Here is a 24,515-nt window from a genome sequence, read left to right on the forward strand (position 1 = left end):
GACAAATGACCGGTGACCACGCTGCAACAGAAATGTGTCCCTAGAAGTAAGTTCTATGAAAACAGAGAGATATCTTCAATAAAGCGACCGAAACAATGAAAATACACAAGACATGGAAAAATTGTTCTACAACAAACTTGCAAACAGTTAGGACTTAAGGCATTATACTGCCTCACAGAAGGTAAATATTAAACTAATTGATGTAGGTAAATTATGTTAAGGGGGTCGCAGGTTATGAACAAGTTCTGTTCATTAGGGCATCCATAACCCAATTTTCTAAGTTAATATTACTCATATGAACCTCATTATTACATCACTTGTAGATAGACTATAGTTGTAGGAAGACCAAATATAAATGTTTCAAGTTATGGACAAAATAATCACTTTTAAAAAGCATTTTATTTTCTCAAAAACAAACCAACATTTTCATACAACTGGCAAAACAAACAAAAATTCCAGTCCTATTGTTTTAATACTTCAAGACACATCATGTGGAGTATTTTAACAAAGTATTGAAGACTTTCGACTAAAACAATGCAGCAAACAGATGGATTTTTACCTATGTAAAAACCAAGGAAAAATGATTCCCAAAATAAATATGTCGTTAAAAAAACAGGATGAAGTCCCCACTTTTTTTGGTGTGGAAAGCCCAGGAGAACTCACCTTTTGGAATGCCAGACAATTAATGAAGGATCCAAATAATTCCAAATGTTGCTTTCTGATGACTTCACAGAATCCGGCATCAAAGAATGAGACAGTAACAGAAGAACACTGTGTCTGGTTACAAAGAATGACCTGTTTTAAAGAAAAGTTCTCCCTAGATGATGTGAAGTCAACATAAAGAATTGAGATGGAAATTGTGGCCTAATGTTTTGTCCAAAGAAACATTTGTTAGCTCTTTAATATATTTTTCCACCAAGATGAGAAATCCATATAATGGCTAACTTTTCATTTATTCTCTGAATTTATTAGTCAAAACTGTCCAAAGATTTCTTTTAAATGAAAATGTTTGAGAAAAACAATATTGTAAACATTTATGGCAATTAACTACATTAAAGACAAGATATAGCCAAGAGGTTTATGCTTTTCTGCTTTAATGACTATTCTTATACAAAATACGAATGCCTTACATGATCACCTGCTATATTCTTCACAAATAAATCCATCAGTTGGATTCACCAGGATTACCCAAGATAGATTTTGGGGTACACATAAGCACTGGGGACACAGTTTCTAGGTGCTGCTACAAGATAACCAGCTCCATGCTCCTCAACTGCTGGTATGTAGACAGCAACTTTTCTGTGGCTTCTGAAGATATTTTCAAACCAAGGCAGAGATGATCCCGAACTTCCTGCACTGTCTTTGCAAGAACCTATTACAATAGAGTATTTGTCTTTAAAACCCAGAAGAAATGACTTTAATAAATCAGGAAAATGAAAATAAATGACTAATAAAAGTGTTAATTATAAATGATTAATTAAAAACAGTCACAAACTTTCAGGAAAGCACTTCCACTTACACTGTAAAATGCTACAACTAAACTTCAAATGTTTCTGCTTGCTTACTATGTGCTAAACAAAGTCTGTAACTGTGTTCTAGCTGTAGGTATGTTTTTGTTGTAATGTGCATCAAACTCTATTCTGCAATAAATAAAATTGTGATTTGTTGCAGCAGTTTAACTCACATCAGATTGGTGCAGCAGGCCCCATAAGAATTGCATTCGTACAGCTGGTTGGGTTCCACCTCCAGAATCCTTGAGGTTCATAAGTAACTGAGACAAGAACAGACAAATATTTTCCAAGGTCAAGAAACAGATATTATAAATGTTTAGCATTTATCATTAAAAAAAAAACCACACACTACTGCTAATTGACTAAAAATGAGCTGGTGACTAAAAAAGGACCTCAGAGAATAAACTAATCAACATTAATTTTTCTTAATTATTACTGCTACTCTTTTTAACAAGATCAAGTTACAATTTAAAATTCCTGTTTAATCATAACTCATAAAAAGTTGGGCTTTTTAATTTAAAATACAATACAAATACAGCTGTGTTAATAGCTGTAAACCTGTATACGTTGCAGAATTGCCCAGTGTAAACTGCAGAAGTCAACGAGTGATGAGCTTTCAATCTGGATTTCCACAGCACTGATGGGGAGGTCAGCAGACAAGTCATTTAGTGAAATCTGAAACCCAAGCACAAGAAACACTATCATCATATTCTTCTACCAAACTTAGAAGACTTTATGTTCAAGAAACATGTTCAGGTATTGTCAGTCCACAATGCAGTATTCTCCAAATTATGTTTTACCATTTTATGAAAATTCAGATAGGCAAAGAAAATGAAAAATCTTTCCTGTGTTAAAAACCTTATCAAAGCAGAATTTGCAAAGACCAGGTCTGGGATAATTTTCAAATGTACTACACTACCCCAAGTAATCCTTACAACTAAGTTCAGCTAGCTTACCATGTGTGTGTCTCAGGTATATATTAGTGATTCCATGTTATTTTTCACAATTTATTTAACTTTGGCATCTCCTGTTATGGGTACAATTACCTATTGTTTTTATTGAATTCTTGTGATGTAAATTACAGTGCTTTCCTTTCTTGTTTAGATAACATTACAGATGGGTCTGCTTACATGTAAGGGACTACTGCTGTATGTGTGGTGTGTTAAACCAACAAGTGTATTGAGTTCAGATAAACAGCCTCAATTAAAAACAATTAATGAAAAGACAATGCGTTATCAGAGTTTGTTTTAATGACTAATATTATTGAACTGTGTCTGTGTCTGTGTATTTTGGCCTTATTTAAGCAAAACATGGATCAATTTTGGGTCAGGAAATACATAAAGTTTTTGTTTCCCCATTTATTTTAATTATAATTACAGGTTTACATTCCAAATATTAACCTAATGAAAAAGGTTTTTTTTTTTTTAGAAAAGGATTAGCTTTGCAAGTTGGTTGTTGTCTGTATAAGGTTCTAAAACACTGACAGAACACAATACAAATATGATAAATCATAGCAGATGTTTTGGTTATAGATGATGCCTTGTTTTTTAGGTAGTCCTGATAGGAGTGCATTAAGATAATTTAGTCAGCTAAAGACAAAAGCATGTATTAACCTTTCAGCATCTTACAGTGACATAAAAAACATGCAAGTCAGATTTTTTTTTTAAGTGAAAGAATGCAATATTAGTAATATGTCAGATGTGTGTTTTGAAAGTAAGCTCTGAATCAAAAATGACAGCTGGATTCTTTACTTCTGGCCATATTTGTAAAGCCTTTCTTTTTGCTGCCAATGATTAAAATTTTTATTTTCACCTTATTAAGTTTAAAGAAATTACTACTCATCCATTCTGTGATACTAGTAAAACACTAGATCAGAGGAACAAGAGCCTCAGTGTCATCTGTCATTGTGGAAAAATAAATCAAAAACAAAACTCAAAGTCTAGAAATTATTAAAATTAAAAAATATCAAGGGTATATACTGTATGTATATACAAAAGGTTGTCTGAACTTGAAGTGAACATACCTCATACGTCTATTTACTGAAGAAGAAGAAGAAGAAGAGAACTGTAGTGCAACTGATCTATCATTTTCAACTGAGCAAACAGACTTCTTTGATCTTTCAAGCCACTTAACGACAAGATATTTTACTGAAATACCAGTGTGCTTGGGAAACCATTAAATGGTTATATTCTGAAAATCTGAACAATCTAATCAAATTACATGAACACCTGTACCTGATACCTTAAACTCATTCTGTTGAGGATTAGGTAACCAGGAATCTTGTAAGTGCTGAAAATCCCTCATCATTAAATCAAATCTTTAACCAGGCAAGCTCTAAAGCCGTGAGATTGCTTTGTGATAAGCTGGACATTTAACTGCTTTATTTGGTTAATGCTTAGGCTTCACTGAACTCGACCATACATTATTATTTAATATATTTTTGTCTTTTACTCTTTCTTTATCCTGTAAAGCACTTTGAGCTACAGTACATCATTTGTATGAAAATGTGCTATATAAATAAATGTTGTTGTTGTTGTTAAGAAAAATAGATTTCTATCTACGCCTTGTTGCCAACTGGCTGGACATGTGTTGTCAAAACAGAAAGGCAGAGCAAACTAGAATACAAGTTTTAGTGTAAGTATATTGCAGCTTAGTTGTAGAATACAGCTTTTAGAACCACTGTTGTAAGACATGAATTAGAAAGGAGGATGAAATGCTTTAGATTCACAGCAAATGTTTTAAAAATAATGTCAAATGAGAGACTTCAGACTAAGACACACAAGGCTAGATGGTCTTTACAGTGACACAGACAAACATATGCTTGTTATAAGAATGTGCTGCACATACCTCTTTAGCGTGAATCTTTATTGATTTGCCCGTTGGTGTAGTAGCAGTAATGACTGGGTCAGATGGTAAACTCAACAGGTCTGCCTCAGAGTTGGACGACAGCAGCCAAGCCACAGTAGATGCTGCTAAGGTGACCCCTAAGAGTACCATGGTTTCAGTAATTTAAAAAAATTAGACATTAACACTAAAACTACACTTAGTTTAAATTGCTTATAATTCTGATTTCACGTATTGAAAGATGTTTTTACCAATGCTATTCCCAACTATAGCAAACATGTCTTTGAAAAAGAGTAGAATGATATATTGTTTACAATATCAAATTTATTACATATTAAGTATATATGATATCAGCTGAAATCTAAGTACCTATCTCTATACAGTAAATAAGTATATATACATACACAGAAACAAGAAGTGATCAAAATGTTTTGACCTTGGCCTATTCGGAGTAATAACAGTAAAACCAAACAAGTTTTACTTTTCAACACAGTTCTCAAAGATCATTAACACTTGTTATAACATTCACAGAGCTTTTCTACGCTGCTCAAAAGAAAAAAAACAAAAAAAAAAAAAACAAAAACAGAACAGTTTATTTTTCTTGTACAGACACTCTTGTGTAACTAATTTGATGCCGTCATCATTGGCACAGTGCACCTCATAGAGGTGTCTCCTCAGATTGTGAGACAGGCGTTAGCTAAACAGGGCAGTCATGGAGAACAGAGAGCACGAGACATCTCTTCAGATCCACAGTTTTGCAGAGCAGCTCTTTCAACCTATTCAGTGCGAGTGGAGGCCCCATTGTGAAGCAGAACAATGATGCTCAAAAGCTATCTTCAGTGCCTTTTCCTGATCGATTGCCGGAAACAGCAAAGAAAAATCAGTGTACTGCTGATCAGGTAATGTGGGGGGTTTTAAGCCATTTAATTAATAATGACGATAAACAGCATACATGGCAATATTGGCACAGTGCTGGAAATCTTTAGTTTACTTCGGTGCTGAAGAATCACTATGCTTCCATTATTTCAGTTGTTGTTTAGACTCAAGTTTCATCCCCAGTTTTGAAACACTTCTTATATTTCTCCAAGTCTTCATTTGAGATTATATGTACTGATGCTTTATTTCAGGGGTAAACATTCTGGACACTCGTGCACAGACAAACATTGCTCATACTTAAATTATTAATGAAGAATGGATTCACCAGACCCATTACTACTCCTTATAGTGTTAGCGGTCTCACACATTGTTACTCTTCCAACTCTTCATTAAGATTTACTCTACAGTGTCAAAATGTTCTTCTGTCGTTGATATTAAAAGTCAGTTAGGCCTTGGGTAAAAGAGACCTCCTGCCATGATAGAATTATGCATCTCCTAAGTGTGAAGAGTTGTCTAATGTTACAAGTTCAGTGATAACATTACTACTTGATTTTACAGATTCCATCATCAACTTGGAATTGGTTCCGCAATAAAAGCACATACTACAAACTGCAAATCCAAGAAATTTATATATCACAAACTTTAGTATACAGTAAGTAATCTTTGGACCCTTTACAAAATGAACACTGCAAAATACCCCTATTGGGTTCAGAACATTCTGATTACTCTTCGCGGGTGTACATATGTATGTTCTGTATGTATATAAAAATGGCTGAAAACTGAGGCAGTGCTCTAGCTGGAGGCTAGTAGATTTACAATCAGATTAGTAATTTTGGCAGTTTAGTACTCGGATGGGCTTCTAAAATCTATCTTTATTAAAACTTTTGTTAAAAGATCTGTGAAAAATCTCTGCACTATTACTAGTATAGACACTTTGCACAATTACCCATGGAAGGGTTGATCAAAACCATATTATGTATGAAAAAGGTCCAGGGCACCTAAAATGAGGTTTATGGTTTGTGCTTATTTTATTTTTTTTGCTTGCAGGTGCGCATGTAAGCTCTTAAGTGATCTTCAATAAAATGTAATGCACACATTCAATGGTTGTGCCACAATATAAAAAAAGCACATTTTCAAGTGATATATTCTTATACAGTAACACACAGGTAGTAAAGCAAATGCACACTCAATATTTTTATCAGTCGTTTAACATTTTAAGACAGCACTAAAACGTTGAAAGTGTGGTCTATTTCAATCAATTCTTTTTCTGAACCTACTTTTTCCAGTATTGGATTCTGGGACGGGCAGCACAGTGGTAGCGCTGCTGCCTCGCAGTTAGGAGACCCGGGTTCGCTTCCCAGGTCCTCCCTGCGCGGAGTTTGCATGTTCTCCCCGTGTCTGCATGGGTTTCCTCAGGGTGCTCCGGTTTCCTCCCACAGTCTAAAGACACGCAGGTTAGGTGGATTGGCGATTCTAAATTGACCCTAGTGTGTGTGTGCTTGGTGTGTGTGTGTCCTGCGGTGGGTTGGCGCCCTGCCCGGGATTGGTTCCTGCCTTGCGCCCTGTGTTGGCTTGGATTGGCTCCAGCAGACCCCCGTGACCCTGTGTTCTGATTCAGCGGGTTGGAAGATGGATGGATGGATTCTGGGAAGCCATTGCCAATCCCAGCAATTTCAGGTATAAAAGTCAGGAAGCACTGCTGGAGAAGATGCCAGTTCATTACAGAGTACACGCTCACACTGTAAACCAACGTATGAATACTCAATCCACATAACTACAATGACATTTTCAGAAGATATCAATATGAACTAGAGAACAGGACCTGATGCATCATCCAGAAATGGAATTTGGGTTCATATACTTGCAGACAAAAAACAGTGTAAAATATTCAGAAAAAAAAACAATTGTAATATATACTTAAACTTCTAAGATCGCACCACTGAATTTGCTTATGAAGCAGCTATTCAAAACCACATCTACACGCAGTGTATAGCCAGTTGATCCCATAAAAAAAAGCTGTTATACTACAAAACAAGTAAATACTTTTTCCACTTTTAAAACATATAAACTTCAAACTGTGTAAACCTACAGATCTTTCATAGATTTTTACTGATGAACTACTTGGCTGGGAAGATCCCCTGTTGAGACTCTGCTATTCCAATAACAGTGTCCCCGACTACAGACTGTAACAAATGGTGAAAATAATCAATTTAATAATAAACTACTGTGCTTTATGCTTTAAATTGTTTAACTGACTTTTAAGTTGTACTTTTTTTTTACATTACAAAACACCTGATGTCAGAAGACACTATAATCATGAGATGAGGAAAATAGGAAAGCAAAAGGGAGATAAGGACAACTACACTGCACTTTTATATAACAGTCCTTGGTAAAAGATTTCAATGAGAAAAAAGGAGTAATACTCTAAGAGATGATTTAACCCAGAAATTTGAACATTTTGTGTGTGAAATGTGAACATTTAGTCTGAAATGTGATCAGATTAAATTGGAATAATATTTTTAAGAATTAGACAAACATATATTGCACTCAGTGAAGAGTGTTATATAAAAAGCAAGTTATTATATATTATATATATATATATATATATATATATATATATATATATATATATATATATATATATATATATACACACACACACACATATACAGTCCATCCAGAAAGTATTCACAGCACATCACTTTTTCCACATTTTCTTATGTTACAGCTTTATTCCAAAATGGATTAAATTCATTTTTTTCCTCAGAATTCTACACACAACACCCCATAATGACAATGTGAAAAAAGTTTACTTGAGGTTTTTGCAAATTTATTAAAAATAAAAAAACTGAGAAATCCCATGTACATAAGTATTCACAGCCTTTGCTCAATACTTTGTCGATGCACCTTTGGCAGCAATCACAGCCTCAAGTCTTTTTGAATATGAGGCCACAAGCTTGGCACACCTATCCTTGGCCAGTTTCGCCCATTCCTCTTTGCAGCTCCTCTCAAGCTCCATCAGGTTGGATGGGAAGCGTCGGTGCACAGCCATTTTAAGATCTCTCCAGAGGTGTTCAATCAGATTCAAGTCTGGGCTCTGGCTGGGCCACTCAAGGACATTCACAGAGTTGTCCTGAAGCCACTCCTTTGATATCTTGGCTGTGTGCTTAGGGTCGTTGTCCTGCTGAAAGATGAACCGTCGCCCCAGTCTGAGGTCAAGAGCGCTCTGGAGCAGGATGTCTCTGTACATTGCTGCAGTCATCTTTCCCTTTATCCTGACTAGTCTCCCAGTCCCTGCTGCTGAAAAACATCCTCACAGCATGATGCTGCCACCACCATGCTTCACTGTAGGGATGGTGCCAGGTTTCCTCCAAACGTGACGCCTGGCATTCACACCAAAGAGTTCAATCTTTGTCTCATCAGACCAGAGAATTTTTTTTCTCATGGTCTGAGAGTCCTTCAGGTGCCTTTTGGCAAACTCCAGGTGGGCTGCCATGTGCCTTTTACTAAGGAGTGGCTTCCATCTGGCCACTCTACCATACAGGCCCGATTGATGGATTGCTGCAGAGATGGTTGTCCTTCTGCAAGGTTCTGCTCTCTCCACAGAGGACCTCTGGAGCTCTGACAGAGTGACCATCGGGTTCTTGGTCACCTCCCTGACTAAGGCCCTTCTCCCCCGATCGCTCAGTTTAGATGGCCGGCCAGATCTAGGAAGAGTCCTGGTGGCTTCGAACTTCTTCCACTTATGGATGATGGAGGCCACTGTGCTCATTGGGACCTTCAAAGCAGCAGAAATTTTTCTGTAACCTTCCCCAGATTTGTGCCTCGAGACAATCCTGTCTCGGAGGTCTACAGACAATTCCTTTGACTTCATGCTTGGTTTGTGCTCTGACATGAACTGTCAACTGTGGGACCTTATATAGACAGGTGTGTGCCTTTCCAAATCATGTCCAGTCAACTGAATTTACCACAGGTGGACTCCAATGAAGCTGCAGAAACATCTCAAGGATGATCAGGGGAAACAGGATGCACCTGAGCTCAATTTCGAACTTCTTGGCAAAGGCTGTGAATACTTATGTACATGTGCTTTCTCAATTTTTTTATTTTAAATAAATTTGCAAAAATCTCAAGTAAACTTTTTTCACGTTGTCATTATAGGGTGTTGTGTGTAGAATTCTGAGGAAAAAAAATGAATTTAATCCATTTTGGAATAAGGCTATAACATAACAAAATGTGGAAAAAGTGATGCGCTGTGAATACTTTCCGGATACACTGTATATAAATAAAAATATAAACACAGCCACAACACCCTGGTCTTTGGCTAGACAGCTGCCCACCTCTCACCACCTTTGTTATCATACCTGTTCAGCTCTCGGACAATTTTTCGAAATTACCCAAATAGCTTGCAAAATTCAGTATGCAGATACAAGAAATCCTGATCTTTACAGCAAACCTAGACTTTTGTGCTAATGATTTGCTGCTTTATGTGCCTTTTTCACCTATTTTGAGTTTTACAAGTTAAGCCAGGACTCAAAGGCAAGCTAAACGCAATTTCTTTATCTATTGTTTTGGTGTTTTTTTTTGTTTGTCCCAAAATCAAGGTTGAATGGTTTGGTTTTATGTCCAAGCACATGAAAAAGAGCCATTTGTTAGTGGGCATGGGTTCCCTGAATAATACATATATTTATAAGCTCGAGTCTCATGTGTAAATAATGAAAAAAGTAAAACAAAAAAGCATTTGTATGCAAATCTCTACCCTAATGAAGAAGTATAATTGTTTGTATGTGATTACCGTAGTTTAAGCAGATTGTGTTTGTCAGTTATTGCGACTTGGACCAAGGATCGGGTAACATTTTTATGAATTATTAAGGCAGAAATCCAGGTAATTCCAAAGGGTTCACAGAATTTTTCAAGCAAGTTAAAATGAAGAATGACAAATAACATCAAAGGTAGTAAAGGGACAAAACTCTGAAGCCAGACATACAGGTGAAAATCTTCCTGATAAGCTCAAATGCTATTGTGTTGACACAGGGACTCAAGCAAAAGTGATTGCAGGTGTTCATGACGAAGCACAAAAACATTATGGCCACTAATTCACCAACCTCCATGGCCCACCATCTGGCAGCATGTTTCACTTGTACACTGCAAGCTGCAGTCAGTGATGGATTTAACAGAATCTTAACCCTGGCAAGGGCATCCGAGGACAACAAAAAATATCAGTGCAAACAAAACAGTTGTTCTTGGCGGCCAGCCCAAGAGTTAATAAGCTACGAATACAACTAACCCCTGAACTTGTAGATGTGTTCCTACTACAAAAAGGAAAAAAAAAAAAAAACACACAACAAGTAGTGCAAAAATACTTAGAGCCTGTTTGTGACATTTTCCTTAGATGTAGGAATAAATTCTTTTCTGCATAAATAAAACAGGTTCTGAGAATTTTTTCTGTAATTTTTGTGTGTCATTAAACAATATCTCTGTTAATATTAACTGATACAAATCAAACAAGGGAGGTCAAGTGTTAATTATGAAATAAATATTTGCAACCCTAATAAATATTATACCTACACAAACATAAATACTGTATATACTAATAAAAACATATATTATTGTATCTAATAATATCTAAATAATGGAATTGAATACAGAAATTCCAATTTAGTACCCAAATGTATCTTTCTCCTAAATGCCAATCTATCTACTCTCTAAATATAAAATCCTAAGCCTAAAAGTGCAACGAGTTTTATGTGACTTTATATGTCATTTTTTTGTCACACTTTAAATCTGGCTTATTTTAAAACCTACTGTTATAATATTAAGTTTAATGTCACTGTCTCTGTGTGAGTTGTTTTATGGATTCATTCACACATGCAAGCCAAGTATGGCACACAGGGGCTAGGTTGCATTTAGAAACCTCTAGTCTAGCAGTTTGGAGAATGAGACAACTGCAAGTAGGCATTGTGCTATTCCTGTATTTTTGGAGGTGGGGTTGAGTACTTTCCTGTCCTTGTTTGGAGACCAGAGAGAGAGCCTGCACATGGAGAAACCAGTATATAAGGCTTGGACTGCTGCCAAAACACTTTGAAACTGACGGTCGAATGACTGATATTGTCATTCGTCCCGAAAATCCTTCCTGCGCAGCGGACGAAAGATGGCAGACTGCATAGATCAAGATCCCACCTTGATAAAGTTTGTCATAAGCTTACCGTTCTGTAATGCTGCGTAAATCGTCAGTAAAGAAAGCTAAGGTATATCTTTTTCTCTTATGTGATTTGTACCGCCGTATCACTATGGGAGGGATATCGCCTTTTAATATCATATCAACACCTACATATATATGTTTGGTCTCATTGTTTTCAGAATTTAATCAAACTTTAATTTGATGTTGTTAGATTTTCAGATTCTTATTCCATTTTTAAATTATAAACTAAAAAATATGAAGAACTCACGTCCCAGGAGACGAAACTTTATGCCAAAAGATTTAACCATGCCCAGGGTGGAAATAAAATAAAAAGAGTAGAAAAGCTGCTGTACAGGCTTTTAAAAGTTCGAAGAGCCGTGCAAGATGCAGATCATGCGGCACGGCAGCAGTAAGCCAGCAGCTGATCGAGCAAAGAGGAGGTTAAACAAAAAAAAACACCTACTTGTTTCCCATTTTATCACTGTTTAAGATGGGGTTTCGGAGGAGCGACCGCGTCTCCTTGGGGTGTGTTCGGCCCCCATCTTCATAATGTGAGTGGCTGGCACATATTGCAGGCCGGGGGGGTTGGCGAGCGAAGCAAGATTATATAAGATTAGAAGTTTAAGTTAAAGCTGCATTATGCATTCTTTAACTTAAGTATTAAGTACCCATTTAAGATATATTAACAACACTAAGTTCGGGCTGCCATTAACAGAATAGCTTATCTTTAAATTTTGACTAACAAAAAGCCCTTGACTGTTGAATTAATATCAGTTAAGAAGTTCTTTCGAGGAACTATTCACATATGTGTTATGATGATTCAGCTAATAAAGTTAGCAAATGTTTCAGCACAAAATCATAGTACTATATACACAAGGTACATAAAGTCAAGTGGCTTTTTGTCATACCACCTATGTACAGTGTTACACTATACAGTGTGTCACGAAATAACGTTCCCCAGCGCACCAGTGCTACACAAAAACAAGCCAAGTATTAAAAAATAAATAAATAAATAAAAATATTGCACTAAACTGTACTACACTATACTAATGACAAGTGAATAAATATTAGGTACATTAAAGAGATAGGAATACATTAAAATAGATAGTAGTATGAAGACTTTGAAAAGTTAAGCTCAGGATCATTTGTTACAATTATGCTTTAGGAACCAACTGCACATCTGCTCACCTGACGTTGTTGACGTTAGCCCATATTTCAGCAGTTCAGTTGATACTTTGATAGATGCCACAAAATTTCCATCTTCAAGGCTAAACTGAGTTTCGTGCTTCAATGGAATTTGTTCACTGCAGTGGTGAATTATGTGGCTGGATGTATTCAGGAAAACATCAACCAAATCAGTTACTGGTTTAATCACAAGTTCTCTTGGTAAAGTTGCTAGATTAGCTAACCGAAGATAATCCAACATGTCCACTGTTTGTGTTTTTAGTGGCAGGCAGATACAGTTCTTAAAAGTCATTGATGTTACAAATGAATTCTGGTCTTGCTGTCTGCCATTTTCCTGGTATCCTAAGATTCCTTGAAAGTTGTAAATAAGAGTACAATGGACCAGTGCATAAAGAAACAAGTCATTCAGAGAACTCAGAGGGACAGACACTTCCATGGTCTGAGCTGGCAACAGTTTAGCAATAGGGAATGTATATAAACGAGAAAAATGTTTACTATCTGAGCTCATAGAGTATGATTGTGATTTAACTTCAACACAAAGCATCCAGCCCTTCTCCAGTATGTAGCTGCTTGAGTTTTCCAGAGCGCAGGTCAAATTTAAAGAATCCCGTAGAAGCAAATGGTCCCATTTTGAAATAAAATGGCAGCGGACTGTCTCTTTGCAATTTTCTTCTTTTCTCTCTTGACAGGACTGCAACAGGCAGCAAATATTAAAGACCCAGTTTAACCTTTTCAGAGAGTCATTTTTGGACTGGATTTTACTTTTCAATAATGAAGCCCTGATAATAAAAAAATATATATATAAATTTATGACATTCTGGTATATTTTTTAAATTTAGGACATTATTTCACTGCAAGTCAATTTCTTTTCTGTTCTGCAAGATGGCCAACAAAACATCGACCCATCTAAATTATTGCATATTTTACCAAAGCTGCAATAATGGAATGGGAATATTGCACTTAATAACTATCTTCTCTGGACAGGGTTGCCCAAAGAACAAACCATTCAAAACAGTCATATTGGTCTTAAATAAATCAAAGAGACATTTGTCTAGAACAGGAATACTGGAACCTGCTTCCAAGAGTGGAGTTTGTTAACAACCACGTGATGACATGGCCAGTTCAGATATAGTCTGAAGAAGCCACTAACTAGGCTCACCATGAGAAAGATGAAAAACAGGTGCAATACAAGTTGGAGCACAAAAAAGAGTGGGATGAATACACACATATTAGACCTTACTAATGAAAAATGGCTGTTGCTATGCAGGAAGACCTAACAGGTAATGAATGTTTGCTAGGAACATATAGTGGGATTGGATATCTCAGCAACAGAGGTCAAATGTCACCTCCTGAAATATTTTTAGGACCTATACATAGTTTAGGAACACAGAATCCAAATGGACCATGTTCAAAACCTCACTACTAGAAATTGCTGCAAGCAGCCGTTACCAAAACATCATGCTGGCAACCCAACACCAACACTAAGGTTAGTTGTTAGACGTTCTATGCAATTCTGCCAGAAAGCAGCTACAATAATGGCTGAAGTGAACGAAGTGTAAGCCCATGTGTTAGCAGAGTTTGGTGAAGCTATGGAAAATTACTTATGGATTAAATTACAATTTCTAGCATATTATTCAATGTCACTGATACTATTCTCAGAATGGGTAGGGAAACCTCTATCACAACTGGGTATATTGTCAAGAGATGAAAGGAGTACTTTAACGAACTCCTAAACGTAGTGGCTATTCCCCCCATGGAGTCCCAGAAGCACTGGTTAGAGTTGGGTCCATCTCTGTGGATGAGGGTAATGTAGTAATTAAAAGCCAGTAAGACTACTTTGTAGACATTTCTCGTCCACCAGCATTTCAGGTGGATGAACTCCAACTGAAAAGCACAGGATACAAAGGTGTTTTGATTAACTTACCTCTTTGGTGATGTTTGGAATTTGGGAATGGGGCTTCAGAAGTTGAGGTCTCCATTTAAAAAAAAGGGAGTGTTTCAATTTTTAAGAGATCACACTACTAAGTCTTCCTGCTGCTGAAGAATGTGAATTTCCCATTGGGATTAATAAAGTATCTATCTATCTATCTATCTATCTATCTATCTATCTACTAGAACAAAGTCTCCTTCCAATATATGAACCTCTGATCCAGCAAAAACAATGCGGACTCTGTTCTGATCATGTAAAAGTGGACCATCACTTTGGTTTTGCACAGATTATTTGAGGTCTCATGGAAATCTGGTAATTCTCTCTACAAGTAGTTTGTGGATTTCAGAAAGAAAATGACTTATAACTATGTACCCTGTAATATCTTGTAGGAGGTGCCACAAAACTACAAATGTTCCAGGGTTACTGCATGCCATATGGTCTCTGTATTTTCACAGCAAGATTTGTTTGCGCATAGTTAGCATTAGTTCAGTTTCATTCAGTGTGGGCACTGGACTCTACCAAGTATGCATCTTGTCACCTTTCTTGGTCATTATTTTTATGGACTGGATATCAAGGTGCTGCTCATTATTTAGTTTGGGAATCTGAGACCTGTCTTTCTACTACAGTCGACCCTTGATATACGACCGGCCTGACATGCGTACAACTTGCTATACGACCAAAATTTTTGTTTTGAATTACGACCAACATCTTGCGTTACGACCCGAATGCGGTCACGTGTATCCGCTTGTTCGATTGTAAATAAACAGCTGACAGCCTTTGTAAGCGTCAGTCGGAGCCCAGATACATGTGTTTGTGGACGTAATTTCAGCCAGTGCAGTGATTTATATAATTTATTTCGATAATTGCTAAGGAAGGAAGCAAAGGTAACTAAGGTAAAGAAAGCGATCACGATCGAAATGAAGAAGGAAACTGTATGGAAATATGAGAGTGGCGTTCGTGTGACCGATCTCGCTAATATGTACAGCATGTCGAAATCCACCATCTCGACAATTTTACAAAAAAAAGATTTGTATAAGGAAACACCTTCCAAACAATAACCACCTTCCATTTCATTCTCCTCCTCCTTCCTTCCTGCAAGCCAAAGATGTCAACTTAAATGGTGAGTACAGTATGAAATTGTTGTTTCTGGTAGGCTAGGAACTTTATAACTTTTTGGTTAGTACATTAGAAAAAGTATTGGTGTTTTTGGTAAATTATGCACATTATACAACCCTTTTCTATTAAAAAAAGTTAAGTGTTGCTGTGGGCGGTTTGGAACACATTAAGGGCATTTCCATTATTTCTTATAGGAAAAATAGTCTTGACTCACAACCAACTTGAGTTACAACCAGCCCTCGCAAACGAATTGAGTTCGTAAGTCAAGGGTCCACTGTATTTGCAAATGATGACACCCTCCTAGTCTTACCTGAATATGATCTCCATTGGGTACTGGAACCATTCACTGCTCAGTGTGAAGCAGCAAAGGTGAGAATCAGTACTATTCTTGAGCTCATGGCCCATTAAGAATGGTGTGTTCGCTTTACTTAAGGTGATGGGCAGTGGTAGCAAGTGAAAGTTAAATGCCTTGTTCAGGAGTGAGATTCAATTATGAAAATAACCAACAAATCTGTGCAACTGTAACAGTCTTGTGGACCTTGTACCATGATGGTAAAGCAGGAATAAGTCTACAGATGAAGCTACCGGTCAGTCTATATCCCAATCCTCATCGGTAGTCATAAGCTATAGGACATTGACCAAAAGAATGAGATTGTAATATAAAGATTACATCTCTTAGCTACCCTTGGAATGTCTGGGAATAACAAATTGTGTTTGAAAAAATTGCTGAAGATGGAGAAGACTGACTAAACTTGTTGCTATTACAACCCACATGATGATAAGTGCTGTGAAAATGATAATGACAACACTTCAAGTATAAACAATTTTTAATTTTTAGTTATATTTTGGAAATTCTGCCACCTCAGTTTCTTTTTCCAAACCATTTAAAATACAGTATTTGATGGTGATGATGCTTCAATTACATGATTAATGGAATACTCTTCCAGAGAGCAGGTTTCAAATAATGTTTTAGATCAAACTTTGACATATTCTTTACTCAACAGTACCACTTTTTTGAAAACAGGAGGATAACATGGATTCTTAAAAGAATAATGAATAAAAAAAAAAAAAAATTTAGAAATTGCCCACCTGTCTGACACATTGCCTATCCCAGAAAGGAGGTCTTTTATTCGCTGTCCAGTCTGTGCTGTGGTAAGTCTAGAAGAATTTGTTTTACTTGGTCCCCTGGAAATTTTGACCTTCATCAGCTTTCCTGCCAGTGAAAAGGCAACCAGTTCAACCTCTCCTAGACAAAAATATAAAGGAAGACTAAGGTTATCCTTTTTATGTTTTTAAACATTATTTCATAACAAAAGAAGTAACAAAGAAAACCTTTAGACACAAGGCTTACATTTTCACTGTAAACATCTGTATAGTATTCTGACTGCAACACTACTGACACACCTAATGTGATCATATTAAGTTATGGATATGTAAAGTAAGGCAAATTAAATGTCTTTTTCATGAATGTAAATGTTCTCAACCTAACGGCCAGTTACCCACTGCTGGCCAGGCACTCTTGAGCAAGGGCAAGGCAGAGTTTGTTGATTTTACACTTTCTATTCAGAGGCCTGTTGGCATACCACTGGAGTTTTATAAACAGTTGTTTTGCGATATAATAGTCGTTTTTATCAACATTACTCACTGCCACATTACAGAATGCATCCTATTGCAAGCTGTTATCTAAATCAGGGGCAAAAGAAGCTAGGCTTTTGAACAACTGGCTCGTTTTGTTTTACAGTTCATAAATATACACTTAATTAAAAAAAAAAAAACAAACAAATAAAGAGAATCAAAAAGCAGTACATGGAAGAAACTTTTCCTCCATTTAGTTATTATTTTCACCTATAACCTACCTGTCTGCATTTCTGTAGGGCAGGACACAGCTATTATCTTACACACATTCAAGCTGTGCGGAGACTGGAAGAAAGGCACCAAATTGTTTTCAGTAGCTGGGGTATCTGACACAGAACTGGTGCTCTCTTCAGATGTATTAGACAGTGGCAGAGTCATGAGGTCTGATGGTGTACTGTAATAAATGTGAGTGGCACTGCTATGCACACTTACAATAGGGCCTAGAATATTTCGCTCAATAAAGTTAGGAAGGCTGCCTTCACAATGATATTCAGTTTTTATCTGAATGACTTTGCCATAATGCCCTACTAACAAAAGTGTGCTGTTTCCTTTGTCATTGGGAAGCATGGCTCCAATAAATCTGACTGGCTGGCCTAGGTGGTACAACATTCTGAACACTGAATTTCCACTTCTAAGATCATCTGTGCATGGCATAGACTGCCTAAGGGAAAGGTAGTACACCTGTCCATCCAGAAAGCCACACAGAATAACAGGGGAATCTAGCATGGTGGCATCTACTCCAAAGAGAAGGGTAAACAATTGTGGCTCCAATGAGAAATTTCGGATACCTCTGGATGGCATTCGCTTTTGTCCATGTGGGAAAACACAACAGAGGTATGGAGGCATTCTAGCTTGTTTATCATCGGAGCTTATGATCACATTCTCTAATATGGGAATATCTAGCTCTTCGATCTTTTCATAAGACACCTGACCTAACTGTGGATTTCCAAAGACACTAAGAGTCCTCACTCTGCATTTTTGACCAACTGTAATAATCAAGTTCTGAACCAGAATGAATGACTGAATAGTGGGATCTTTAATTATGCAAGCATCCAATGAAACTCTACAAGTATCAACTGATGCTCCACGTTGTTGACTTTCTGAAGGAAAGCTAGACAAAAAGACAAAAAAGAGAAAGAGAATATTATATTCAGACCCCTCTCCTTTATAAGTCACCAGTTTCAGTCAAACTATTTGACTATAAACTTAGGACATCAGTTCACTACTGCCATCCAATGACTACTTCTGTCATTTTTAAACTCCTGTCTATTGTTATAAAATGACTTACCAACCACTAGGATACATTAAGTTTTCCAGTTGGATTTATTTATTTACTTATTCTAACTATGTTCTAATTTAGCAAACCTACAGATCTCTACTGTAGCTTAAGAAATACCATACAGAGTCAATTCAATACATTACTTTTTTTGTAATTTGTCTTAGCTGGGTGTGGTTGTGCTGCTGCAGAATAGCTCTACAGTCCTTTGTTCAAACAGCTATTAGGGCGCTCCCTGAGTGAAGACTGCATATTCTCTTTGTGTCTACCTAGGGTTTTTATCATGTAGTGAAGTTTTCCTTCCACATCCTAAAGACATGGTAGGTGTAGTTAAACAGTAAATCTAAACTAGACTATGTTTAACTAACTGTGGGCGTGTTATGCTGCTCTGCAATGGACTAGCAAAATGCTGCTCCTTACTAGATAAGTTGGTGCAGAAAACAAAGGGATGGATGTATTTGGGTGTTGCGTTTTCCCCACAGCATAAAACTTCGTTTGCTCTTAAATCCCCATGGATTTATCTGGGTAACAAACACAAAAGTTTGCTGACCATAACTATAGAGCCTGTGTTTATTTATGGAACTGATTCAAAATATCCAAAGCATTTCTGGCCTCTCTTATTAGTATGGTAGTACTGAAAAATTAAATTTAATCACCGAATATACTGGACTACTTACCGATCTTTAAGATGAAGAATTACTGAAAACAAACCGTAATGTTCACAAAGAACAAACAGACAATGTTGTTTTGAATCTTCTTCCAGCAGGCAAGCTTTTCCAGGGAACTGGTAAACTACCTACAAGGGAATATGCCTAGTCTTTACAAGCACAAAAATTAAAAAGTGCAAACATTTAGGTGATGAAGGTTAGTACAAATTAGTAAAACAAAATAAATACAGTTGATGCCTGTGCTATTTAAAAAAAAATGATAAATTTAAAATAATTAGACAATAGAGATATGCATGTTTTATTTCTTAAATATACAATTGAACAACATTAAGCAAAATGTGAAAGTCAAAATAAAATTTTATATAGTAATACAAGTATTATGTATATATTTTGGTTACTGTTATAACCACTGCATCACCTATTTCATCTAAGGATTTCTCTGGGTACTCCACTTATCTCCCATGTTCTAAACACATGCATGTTAAATTGATTTGCAACTCTAAATCAGCCCGTTAGGAGGGATTATGGTGTTTGCATAAGTGGTATGATGGACTGGCTTCCTGCAAAGGTTTACTTCTGGCCTCTGTCTCCCTGTTAATGTATAACTGACTGCATAAATTTAGTAAACAAGATGGATTTATTTTATTACACTACTGCTACTTGGGTACTTTATTATTAAGAGTTTGTAAAACAACTCAAATCAGTTACTATCTCTGAAATGTTAACTATTCAACACTTTAAATCGCAATCAAATGCCTGCTTTTTTTCAAAAATAATTAATACATAAAAAGGTCAATGTATTACAGGACTTCACCAGACTTACAAAATAAAAGTTCTGAATAAATGCATGGCTATTTAATCTTTACTTGTTAGTTTGCTTTTCTACACAACTTTTATCTCCTGTTCAACTAGTACATCATATATAGTACATATAAATCAAAGCATAATTGTAATGTAAAAAACCTCACCACTATTTGCTTCTCGCATTTACTGTATACAGCCACAAACTCTGTACCATTACACAGGTAGATAAATGATTCATTCTGTATGACATGAACTGAAGCAAAAACGTCCTCATACAAAGGACAATGAAACTTTGCCAGGTAATCCACAATACATCTTCTGTTTGCCATTGTATATCAGGGTGGTGAACAATCATAATTCAGGATACTAAAAAATAAATAAATAAATATATTAAGCACAGAGTAAACAGTACAATACTTTATCATTATCTGAGGAGTTTGGGTTGGCATTGTCATGGATTTCTGTACCTTTGTAAGTGTATGCCACTTTTGTGTAATGGTAACACTAATGTCACCAGAATCCAAAAGCATATGACAACTACCATTGTTTTGGTATACATGTTGCCTAGGATTCATTCAGTATACTTAATTACAAATAAAAAAATGATGCATTTATTAAAGGAGACTACTGCATAAAATAATCTAAATACAAAGAGGTGTGTATGTACAATGTCTGTAAATTTCTACAGGACCCTGAAACTGACTGAGTTTGAAAGTGAAGTGGCCTGTACAGTGCAAATAGGTCAGCCTAAATAGGAGAGTTGTTTTAGTTAGAATGAATCAAGAGGACTTGTTTTATTTGTTGTGTATTGCTTTACTTAATAATTCAGCATGTCTGAACTGATAAAATAAACCATACAAGTTAAATAATTCTCAACTTAAAAGCCAACAAATCATTTTAATGTGTTGTCAGGAAATGCTAATTTGCCTTACTATTTTTATTTTGCTGTTGCTTTAGATAGATAGATAGATAGATAGATAGATAGATAGATAGATAGATAGATAGATAGATAGATAGATAGATAGATAGATAGATAGATAGATAGATAGATACTTTATTAATCCCAAGGGGAAATTCACAAAAAAATTTTGCTTCAGTACTGCAAAATTTATAAATGTTAACAAAAATTGTTTATATTAACATGTTTCTGTGATTTTCTCATAAGAAAAAAAAAAACAAAAGCCCTTGGTATATTTGTTGACCATAAACAAAATGACCTTAACTGAAATACTATTGCAAATCCCTTATATGTTACATATGATATACAAATAAGCAATACATCATGTTTGCCTACTATAATAATACAATTGGCTGATAAATTTAACATACTGTATTAAGAAATATACATGCTTATTTTGAGGGAAGGCTATTTATTCCAGTTTAAATAACAATCCCTCATTACCTTTCCTACTTGTTGACACAATAAACAACAGACATTGAAAATAAAGAGTCGGTATTCTGGGCTTTTTTCTGTTATGTTCTACAATTGGTACACTTGTACCACATCACACATGTTACAGAAAACAAAAATCTTGTTAAAAAAACAATAAATAAATAAATTAATCACCATTTCCCTCAGAAAACCTCCACAAAGCTATCAGATTGTTTAGTTTCCGATTTTGCATGATTTCTTCTTTAATTGTCCAGTCTCTCCTCTCTCACAACTTGCATAAGCATTTTCTATCAACTTTTGAGGTATCAACTTCGAAAACGAAATGAGAGCAAGGTCCCAGATTTCATTCATGGACATCTCACCATTACCATCACCGAGTCAGCACCTCCATCCACACAGTGTTTGCTTGTGGTCCTAAATTGCCTTACTTTTCTGCTGTCTCCAAAACAATGAGATCAGTAATATTGCTACACTTTGTATGACTGCATCTGTTGCTTCCCCACATGCTTTCTACATTCAAAAGTTGTGCTTATTTTCTAATATTTCACCCCAATTCGGATGGGTGTCCACATACTTTTGGCCATTTAGTGTATGAGAAGATGAATTTTTGCAGTTACTGCCTGGAACGTCTCACCTTCTTAAGTCAATGTTCACATGAATTACCAGTCAGGAAGTGAAATCAAATTGTGTCACATATACATGCCATACATACACAGCTCAATATTTAATGAAATGCTTAGTTGCTAAACTCTATGACTGAGCATTACGTAGAATATAAAAAGAACAATAAACATATACATAACTTTATATGTTTCAATGAAAATCATGATCTTAAATGACTGCAACAGTATGCAATCTAAAAAATAAACACATAACTTAAAACACTTAACATAAGCAAAGTAACTTCGTGTAGCTCTAGATCAGTGATTCCCAACATGGGGCGCAATTTGATTTTTTAGGGGGGCAATTCGAGAATTTAGGTAAGTTAAACAATTTATAAAATTAAAAAACAGAAATTCACCGTTAAAAATGATAGAATAATGTTATTTTTTACAGAGACATTTATATAAACATAGAAGGGATAGTGAAGAACCCTTTAATTTATGATTTTACAACCGGCTTGGATTTTTCTACTTAAAAATTGTTTTTACCATTAAAATAATATGAATTGTAACAATGATTATAAAATTTTGCAATATAACAAAAATATAAAGTGATCAAAATATTACAGAAAAAGCTGTCATTAAATCTGCGGTGGGTTGACACCCTGCCCAGGATTGTTTCCTGCCTTGTGCCCTGTGTTGGCTGGGATTGGCTCCAGCAGACCCCCGTGACCCTGTATTCGGATTCAGCGGGTTGGAAAATGGATGGATGGATGGATGGAAAGCTGTCATTAAAGTTATTTTATATTTATGAATATCACATCTCTTATGTTTTCAAAACTGTATTTTCATATTACTTCATATTAAATGTTTTTTTGTTTTTTTTAACAATTTCTTAGTGATTTCTTTGTCAGTACTTCAACTATCCTTTCCCTCTTTTGTTTCCATGTTCTTTGGAGGCTTGTGTAGACCACACTAAGGACATTATGGGCTTCCTCCACGTAAGTAGGAGTTCACTTTTTGAATAGGTTATAATAAGAATAAGGTACGTTACAGTGGGGGACCTCATGATTTTAGAGAGGCCTAGGTGGGGCATGACCAAAAAAAGGTTGGGAACCACTGCTCTAGATACTGTCCTCATTCACAATGTGGATGGACTGTGTAAAGAAGCTCCTCTTTAGTGCCTCTGAACCGGAGCTGAAAGTTTAGGTCACTTTAATTCGACATTTGGTCCTCACCAAAAACAATTAAAGATAAGGCTGTATTTTTCTGTGAAAATAAAATGCAAACTAAACACTTTAACAATGCGTCGCATGCCTTCCCAACACAAAAAAGTCATCTTTAACTTAGGTAGTTATCCTTTTTACATTATTTTTTGTTTATCTTCTTGAAAGAAAGAAGGGGCAAACAATATGACACAAGGCGGCAAGTTCAAGTAGCTGTCTTTTCTACGAAATGTCTTAATAGGAGCCAGCACTTCGTAGGTCGCAGATGTGAAATTTACAATTGGGAAAACTCGTACCCTCCGTTTGTTCGATAGCACGTAGTACTAGGGTGTTGTACCGTGTTAGCCATTATGAATGTAGAGAAAAGCCAAGCAAAATGACGCCTTTTATTGGCTAACTAAGCTTGCATATTGTAATCTTTTTAGTTAGCCAATAAAAGGTGTCATTTCGCTTGGCTTTTCGATAGGACAGCAATACAGCATTTGATGTTATCTTTACCACTTCCACCTTAAACCAAACCAAATTTAGTTTGCATCGTTTTCCTTTATATGCCTCCGTGAGGATTATGCATTTTACGCGACCTACACTAGAAACAACTCTCATTTACACTCTAAACATAACATCACAACGCTGTCTTCTCAAATGAAAATAGCAACAGAACACACGCAAAAAAAAAAAAAAAATTATGACGTTTCACACTCACCTTTTCCTGACTTCCCTTTTCTAAAAGGAAGGAAGCACACGTCTTCCACTCGTAGTTGCCGCGCAGAGTCAGCATGACCAATCGCGTATTAGCGTTACGACGAAGGGGGCGCTGCATACTTGGTGCACCAATCATCAATTTACACTTCCCCTTTAAAGGCGTATCAAACTATTGATTGACAGTTCACTCTGCGAACCAGCCAATTTCTCCAACACCGTTTTCTCCACTGTCATATACGTATTTGCAGGCTCTTTATGCATGAAATTCACTCGGGGTCAAAACACTGCGGGTGAATGGTAAATGTGTGCATTTTGTCTGCTGTTAGACTTATCACGCTATACAATATACTGAGTGCATTTCATTCTCTGATAATTTATAGCCACTAAAACTAACATCTCAGTAGGAAAATGTTTATCCACACTATAATACTATCAAAACATTTTCCACGCCACAGTTCTAATTCTAAAAGTTTGGTGAGACGCTTATTCGTTATTTTTAATAAGAATTATTCTTAGAAATTAATAATGATGTCTGTTACTTGATGACATCATTCACTGTATTCCATATT

At 36.1% G+C, this 24,515-nt stretch overlaps 1 protein-coding gene across 2 annotated transcripts; it reads right to left on the reverse strand.

Annotated features, from left to right (window-relative positions):
- Positions 1-1,021: 1,021 nt before the first annotated feature.
- Positions 1,022-24,033, reverse strand: faap100 (FA core complex associated protein 100). 2 transcript variants are annotated; one of them, XM_028818985.2, is made up of 10 exons: positions 23,948-24,033; positions 20,188-20,389; positions 19,229-19,347; positions 17,497-18,386; positions 16,730-16,886; positions 12,598-13,373; positions 4,359-4,495; positions 2,070-2,186; positions 1,685-1,771; positions 1,022-1,372 (listed from the first exon to the last, which is right to left on the reverse strand). In XM_028818985.2, exons 2-10 carry the CDS (start codon positions 20,350-20,352, stop codon positions 1,244-1,246), a joined length of 2,577 nt encoding a protein of 858 aa, XP_028674818.2. In that variant the 5' UTR covers positions 20,353-20,389; positions 23,948-24,033; the 3' UTR covers positions 1,022-1,243. The 2 variants fall into 2 exon arrangements, with proteins under 2 accessions (XP_028674818.2, XP_028674819.2); XM_028818986.2 differs by lacking the exon at positions 23,948-24,033 and adding an exon at positions 22,051-22,085.
- Between the last annotated feature and the right edge of the window lie 482 nt (positions 24,034-24,515).

Source organism: Erpetoichthys calabaricus, chromosome 14, assembly GCF_900747795.2.
Source record: "Erpetoichthys calabaricus chromosome 14, fErpCal1.3, whole genome shotgun sequence".
Lineage (NCBI taxonomy): Eukaryota > Metazoa > Chordata > Cladistia > Polypteriformes > Polypteridae > Erpetoichthys > Erpetoichthys calabaricus.

What these genes read in the sequence shown, in the direction of transcription:
- faap100 (XM_028818985.2), bottom strand. Translation starts at nt 20,352, where the DNA reads ATGGCAAACAGAAGATGTATTGTGGATTACCTGGCAAAGTTTCATTGT. An exon ending in ATTCTTCATCTTAAAGATCG is followed by an intron (nt 18,387 to 19,228) that starts GTAAGTAGTCCA and finishes CTTTTTGTCTAG; the next exon opens with CTTTCCTTCAGAAAGTCAAC. An exon ending in GCCTGCTGCACCAATCTGAT is followed by an intron (nt 1,373 to 1,684) that starts GTGAGTTAAACT and finishes CTATTGTAATAG; the next exon opens with GTTCTTGCAAAGACAGTGCA.